This window comes from Oryza glaberrima, chromosome 8 (genome assembly GCF_000147395.1).
Source record: "Oryza glaberrima chromosome 8, OglaRS2, whole genome shotgun sequence".
Classification (NCBI taxonomy): Eukaryota; Viridiplantae; Streptophyta; class Magnoliopsida; order Poales; family Poaceae; genus Oryza; species Oryza glaberrima.
Window position 1 is genome coordinate 19,373,834 of NC_068333.1, and position 7,178 is coordinate 19,381,011.

Below are 7,178 nucleotides of genomic sequence, written 5' to 3' on the forward strand. Positions count from 1 at the left end.
CCGAACCTGATTATGACTGTCAGTGCATGAGTTCAAAAAGAGTGTCATGTGAAACCGATCAACTTCTCTGTATATAAACCCTTCAGTCCACGGCCCAAAGCAAAGCACACAGCTACACTTTGTCACTAGCTAAGCTAGCAAGTGCAACTGTGCAAGCCATGGCGTCGACGTGTTCGAGCTCGATACCCCAGCTCATCCTCCTCCTCTCCCTGACCGTCTTCCTCCTCGCCAATGCGCATCCCATGGCCCCGCCATCGCCGCCGCGGAAGGCGGCCGCGCCTCCGACGGCGGCGAAGGGGGTGACCGGCATTTCGCCGGTGCTCGTCTCCACGCTGCGCGAGACGCTGGACGCGATCAAGAACGTCGCGTCCATCATCTCGTCGTTCCCCATCGGCGGCATCCTCGGTGGCGGCGACCTCCGCCTCTCCTCCGCCATCGCCGACTGCCTCGACCTGCTCGACCTGTCCTCCGACGAGCTGTCCTGGTCGATGTCCACCACGTCGTCGTCGTCCTACCAGCCCACCAACGCCGGCGCCGCCACGTCGTCCCACGTCGGCACCGGTGACGCTCGCTCCGACCTCCGGTCGTGGCTGGGCGGCGCGCTGGGCAACCAGGACACCTGCAAGGAGGGCCTCGACGACACCGGCTCCGTGCTCGGCTCGCTCGTCGGCACCGCCCTCCAGACCGTCACGTCGCTCCTCACCGACGGCCTCGGCCAGGTGGCCGCCGGCGAGGCCTCGATCGCGTGGTCGTCGTCCCGCCGCGGCCTCGCCGAGGGCGGCGGCGCCCCGCACTGGCTGGGAGCCCGGGAACGCCGGCTGCTGCAGATGCCGGTGGGCCCCGGTGGCATGCCGGTGGACGCCGTGGTCGCCAAGGACGGGAGCGGCAACTACACGACGGTGAGCGCGGCCGTGGACGCGGCGCCGACGGAGAGCGCGAGCCGGTACGTGATCTACGTGAAGAAGGGCGTGTACAAGGAGACGGTGGACATCAAGAAGAAGAAGTGGAACCTGATGCTGGTCGGCGACGGCATGGGCGTGACCGTCATCTCCGGCCACCGGAACTACGTCGACGGCTACACCACCTTCCGCAGCGCCACCGTCGGTGAGTGCATCCACACCTCCAAACTAGCTTACACCAACATCCAGTTCGATCATGAACTAGAAGTTCATTACGTATGCTAATTAGTTAGGTTAATTAAACTTAAACGGTTTGATCGATCCTAATGTCGTCGCGTGCTTATTATAGGAGTATAGATCATGTGGTCAACGAGCTCTCAAGTGCATGGGTCAATGCCATGCATGCTAGTTTTAGTAGCTGCATTGCACCTCGCGTTGTACCTGTATGCGTGAGGCTTGGACAAGCTAAGATTCATGCCTAGGATTAGCTCATCATCAGAACCACGACGAGACGGTCGTGTCACTGGGCGTACTTACGTAAGATGGTCAATATACCATCATTGGAACTGTGGTCCGTGGGGCCGTGACAACGTAGGGTCCAGTCCGTATCTTGCTCTGCTGGGCGAGATACATAGGAGTACACCGTACCCAAAACCCCAAGGGCAGCAGAGCACATGGCATTAAACATGGACAAGCTAGCAACATGCCAACATGTTTCATGTTTGGATGTACCAGACTTGCTATGGTAGACGGAACTCGGAAGCCTCCGAGAAGTAGTAGTAGAACTGAAGAAGGGGTACTGTTCCTTTCATCTTAGACGCGTAAGTACATTCAAGTCCGACCGGTTTACCACCTTCCCAGCCTTAAATACACACATGCTGCATTAACGCAACTCCCCAGTGGTTGCCGTGCACCAGCAACGAATTCAATGAACTAGCTGAGCTGAGCCAGCGGCGATCTGCCTGGGCCGCCGGGCCGGCTGTCCCAAACTACAAAGTCCTCTTTGTTTTTACTACTACATGTCAATGCCACTTGCCACATGCTGCGGTGCATTTTTCATCTGGTCCGGTCCACAAAATTCGTGCATGTGGTGCACCGTGCACGGTGTGGGATTTCGTTTAATAGTTTCCCTTTGCAACGACGACCCTAAGTATAGTGGATTAGTGGTACAGTAATGTTGGTGCTGGTGCCGCCAGGAAACAAAAATATCGTGTCCTGACAACTGACAAGTGAGGGAACCTAACCTACTATCAAGCCAAATGCATCCATTAGTACTGTAGCTAAAGGTAGGAGTGGACAGAGATCACTGACGCAGATGATCTTCGGCTCTGGTCTCAAAGCTGCTGCATAGTATGCTGCTAATCTTTTTTATCTCGTCATATCCGGGTGCCATATATGAAACCGCGTTGTTTCGCTGCTTGTCCGCAACTTGTGTGCCAAAACAATGATCCAACTCGTGGTTCCATCAGCCACCTGCACCCTCATTTACGAGGTTGTTAACAAAGTCTTGTAGTTTCAACTAAAGTAGCGGTATGATCTGCGGGCCCTTGTGTTTTCCTAAACAAGTCACGAGACCTCACCTCCCTGTCTCACACTCTCCTGCACGGCATGTACTCAAGCAACAGTTGCAAATCACATGCATGAAGTCATCTATCCCTCTGACCATTCACTCGATTCAATCATTTGATTGCATTTTTAACAGCAGTAATTAATGATGTCAGACTGTTAATTACTAGTAGTGCCTGACATTGCATGATTGCATCCACCTCCTCTGCAGCTGTGAACGGGAAGGGGTTCATGGCGCGGGACGTGACGTTCGAGAACACGGCGGGGCCGTCGAAGCACCAGGCGGTGGCGCTCCGGTGCGACTCCGACCTCTCCGTCTTCTACCGCTGCGGCTTCGAGGGCTACCAGGACACGCTGTACGCGCACTCGCTCCGCCAGTTCTACCGCGACTGCCGCGTCTCCGGCACCGTCGACTTCGTCTTCGGCAACGCCGCCGCCGTGTTCCAGAACTGCACCCTCGCCGCGCGCCTCCCGCTCCCCGACCAGAAGAACTCCGTCACCGCGCAGGGCCGCCTCGACGGCAACATGACCACCGGCTTCGCCTTCCAGTTCTGCAACGTCACCGCCGACGACGACCTCCAGCGCGCGCTCGCCGGCGGCGGCAACCAGAGCTCCGCCGCGGCGGCGGCGGCGGCGACGCAGACGTACCTCGGCCGGCCGTGGAAGCAGTACTCCAGGGTGGTGTTCATGCAGTCGTACATCGGCGCCGTGGTGCGCCCCGAGGGGTGGCTCGCGTGGGACGGCCAGTTCGCGCTCGACACGCTCTACTACGGCGAGTACATGAACACCGGGCCCGGCGCCGGCGTCGGCGGCAGGGTCAAGTGGCCGGGGTTCCACGTCATGACGAGCCCCGCCCAGGCCGGCAACTTCACCGTCGCTCAGTTCATCGAGGGCAACATGTGGCTGCCGCCAACCGGCGTCAAGTACACCGCCGGCCTCACGTCTTGATCACCAATTCACCATCGAGTACGTGCTTCTTGTGTGCGACAGTAGTACAGCACATGATCATACTACACTTTACACTACGTTGGAGGGAGGTTTAATTAAGGATCTGGTGTATAAAATCTTTAGGAATTATGGCATTCTGGGAGCTATTTAGCTGTTTAATTGGTGGTTAATGGAACAAGTTTGCCTTTTGCTTTTGTTCCATGCTTCTCTGGTGGTGGTGCTCTGTTTTTGGCACAACGAATGGTTGAAATGCATGCACGGCGCACAAGTAAAAATCACACAGAATGTACATGGAACAGGCAGGTATCAGATATTCACATTGGACCGTCTCCTCTCGAAAGCATATGTACATGGCGCACGCATGCAGGTGCCCGGGTGTCTGCACAAATATTTTTCACGCCCACATACCGTACTTCACCGGCGTGCCGGTCGGCTTGATCCATGGCTCGGCGTGCAAGAAGTTCTGCACGGTGAACTTGGTGGCCTCCTTCTTGCTGATCACCTTCTTGTACCCCGGCCAGCTGACGCGGCCGGCGGTGGCGGCGCCGGCGCCCTTGTTCCCGTACTCCGCGTACCAGAGCGTCTTGAGCCCGAAGTCGCCGCTCCACGGGAGGTAGCCGGCCTTGTCGACGAAGGCGGGGATGTCGGAGTTCATGATGAGCGTGCGCGAGTACTCGCGCCACGGGCGTGCGAGGTAGCTGCGGACGGCGGGGCGGGAGGCGTCGCCGAGCGCCGACTCGGCGGCGAAGCGGCAGTGCTGGAGCACGAAGCCGGTGGCCTCGCGGCGGTCGGCGCGGCCCTGCGCCGTGGCGATGTTCTGCTGGTTGTCGAGCGGGCGGCGGAGCACGAGGACGCAGTTCTGGAACACCGCCGCGGCGTCGCCGAAGATGAAGTCAACGGTGCCGGAGATGACGCAGTTGCGGTAGAACTGCGCCTTGGAGTGCGCGTAGAGCGTGTCCTGGTGCCCCTCCATGCGGCAGTTGAGGAAGATGGACTTGTCCGACTGCACCAGCAGCGCCACCGCCTGGTGCTTCGCCGCGCCGGCCGTGTTCCGGAAACCCAGCGCGACGCCCATGAACCCGTCGCCCTGCGCGTCTACGTACATGCACGCGCGTGCACGCGTCAGCCTGTGCAGGCCATGTAAATTGATGGAGAAGCTAGCGTGCAATGCGTGTGCTGGTGACTCTTACTGAAGGTCGCCGTCTTGTAGGTGGTGAGGCCGTCGACGAAGTTCCGGTTGCCGGTGATGATGGTCTTCTTGGAGCCGTCGCCGTACATGGTCACGTTCGCCATCTTCTTGGTGATCGTCACGTACTCCTCGTACACCCCTTCCTTCACGTAGATTACGTACCTGAAGAACACGATTCATGCCCAAAGCTTTGGTTAGTAGTACTAGAATTGATGAGAGATGTTGAACATTCAGGTCGATCGTGCAGGCGCATTCACCTTCCGGTGTACTTCTTGGGCATGGCGGCGAGCGCGTCGTTGATGGTCTTGAACTTGCCGCTGCCGTCCTTGGCCACGACGACGTGGGGCTTGAGCTTGTTCTGGAACTTGGCCTTGAGCAACCTCCTCTCCTGCCGGTTCACCCAGACCAGGACGTCGTCGTCGTTCCCTTTGGGCTGCTTTGGGGCGTTCTCGTCGAAGGCGAAGCTGAGAAGTCGCCGGAGGCTGTTCCCGGACGAACGGCTCACTTCGGGCTGCTTTGTGACGTCCTCATCGAAGGCGAAGCTGAGAAGCCGCCGGTGGCTGGCCGCCGAAGACGCTGGGAGGTGGAGCGCGGCGAGGAACGAGGACGCCTTCCCGATGAGGGCCAGCGCGTTGCTCGTCAGCTCCTTGCCGGACTCCATGGCGTCCCTCATCTTGTCCTTGAGGTCGCCGTCGGGGAAGCCGTCGATGCACGTCTCCTGGTGCGCGATCACCGCGCTCAGCCACACGCGGAGCTGGTACCCGCCCTTGGTGAGCCCGTCCACGCCGCCGGCGTCGATGCCTGCGAGCGTGCGGTCGAGGTCGTCCTTCGCGTTCTCGTAGATCTCCTTGCAATCCGCGACGGCGGCCTTGACCCGCGGGTCGTCGCTGACGATCGCGCTCGACTTGTCGAACGCCTTCTCGATGGCGTCGCCGATCACGGCCACGGAGACGCGCACGACGTCCTTGGGCGACGACGACGACGACGCGCTGATGTTCGCGGCGGCCTTGGCGAGGCTCTTCTCGCAGGCATCCTTGTAGTCCGTCTGCGCGCACATCGCCTTGATGATCTTGGACACGCCGTGCAGGCTGGGCTGCGCGCCGCCACCTGACGCTGAACCGGAGGAGGAAGAGGAGCCACCATCACCGAAGCTCGCGTTGTAGGCGACGGCCGCGCCGCCCATGACGATGATGATAAGAATGACCGACGCGGCGCCGGCTGCAACCATGACGCGCCTGCGCTCTTGCCTCTGCCTCTCGACATGGCGGCGCTCAGTGATCGGATCGAAGTCCGAGAAGGTCGTCGACATGGCCGACGACCTTCTCGCCCTGCCTGAAGAATGTTTTCGGCGTCGCCGCCGCCGCTCTCTCCCTCCCTCTGCCCTTACCACGATCGGCAAAGGCAGAGAGAGAGAGGATCGAGCGAGAGCGAGAGAGTGAGGGGGGAGAAGAGCTTGTTTATTCAGAGGATTCAAGGGTGGAGAGAGATTTTAGGGAGTCAGGTTAAATTTGGGAGCTGGTTCGTTCTCGTTTCCTTGTCATGCAACGGCAGCAACGCCCGCGCGGGAGCTCCTGACGCGGCTGCCGATTTCTCGCTTCATTCCCAGCAAAAACAACGTGACTAGTAGGGTGTGTTTGTAAGAGCAAGTTCCAACACTCCCCTCTTGTTTTTCCCGCGTACGTTTTTCATACTGTTAAATGGTGCGTTTTTACAAAAAGTTTCTATATAAAAGTTATTTTAAAAAAATCATATTGATCCATTTTTGAATAAAAACTAACACTTAATTAATCATGTGCTAATGGACTGCTCCGTTTTCCGTGCATAGGAGATGGGTTCCCAACACCCACCTCCGAACACAGCCGTACGTGAGCACTGAGCAGTTTGATTCCGGCGAAGTGGACCGTTTCAAGTTGTAATGGGCCGTTGAGCCCGTGGTGTGTGTCAACTTTGTTTCCTCGTTGGGCCTGGTGGTTCGTTTACGGCTTATCTGTTGTTGCCTTGTTGGAGACGAGATGTGTTGGCGTGTGCGCTTTCTCTCCCACCTTTCGGCTTTTCACGGATTCCAGGCCTGTCGTTGAGGAGGACATTGTAGATTTGTAGACTGTAGTCTTCCTTTTTTTTGTTCAACCACGTTGAACAAGCATGGTTTGTATCGGTATAAAGTGGCAAACACGCGTACTTGAGCCAAGAAAAACATGCAATTAGACCTTTTCCGGTGGCACAAGCACAGTGACAAAAACCCAAGTGGCAACCAAGATTTACAATTCCGAGATGGCCTTCCGTTTCGGGTTCTCACGGAATAATGGTTTTCGTGAAATCCGATGAAAAGCCGATAGATTCTGAACAAATTTCATAAACAAAAATTTGAATACAAATTCCCTGAGTTTACCGATAAGCTTGCGAAAACATGTCGGCTTTGACGAAATTCCGAGCGAAATCATCGAAATTTCAATCCGTAACTAGAAAAAGAGGTAAACTAAAATTGTTTTCCTTTTTTAATTCGTTATTCTTTTCTTTCCTACTGTAAATTTTAGTAAATACATGGAATACATCTTTTTTTTGAAAATTTATATCCC

General features: G+C 56.9%; 2 protein-coding genes across 2 annotated transcripts; one reads left to right on the forward strand and one right to left on the reverse strand.

The window, feature by feature from the left end:
- On the forward strand, positions 1 to 3,601 carry LOC127782542 (pectinesterase/pectinesterase inhibitor PPE8B-like). The gene is made up of 2 exons (XM_052309801.1): positions 1 to 1,104; positions 2,677 to 3,601. The coding sequence occupies exons 1-2, from the start codon at positions 159 to 161 to the stop codon at positions 3,411 to 3,413; spliced, it is 1,683 nt and encodes a 560-aa protein (XP_052165761.1). The 5' UTR covers positions 1 to 158; the 3' UTR covers positions 3,414 to 3,601.
- A 99-nt stretch (positions 3,602 to 3,700) lies between these two features.
- LOC127782541 (putative pectinesterase/pectinesterase inhibitor 45) lies at positions 3,701 to 6,071 on the reverse strand. Its single transcript, XM_052309799.1, has 3 exons — positions 4,860 to 6,071; positions 4,604 to 4,764; positions 3,701 to 4,508 (listed from the first exon to the last, which is right to left on the reverse strand). Exons 1-3 carry the CDS (start codon positions 5,909 to 5,911, stop codon positions 3,808 to 3,810), a joined length of 1,914 nt encoding a protein of 637 aa, XP_052165759.1. The 5' UTR covers positions 5,912 to 6,071; the 3' UTR covers positions 3,701 to 3,807.
- Positions 6,072 to 7,178: the final 1,107 nt, after the last annotated feature.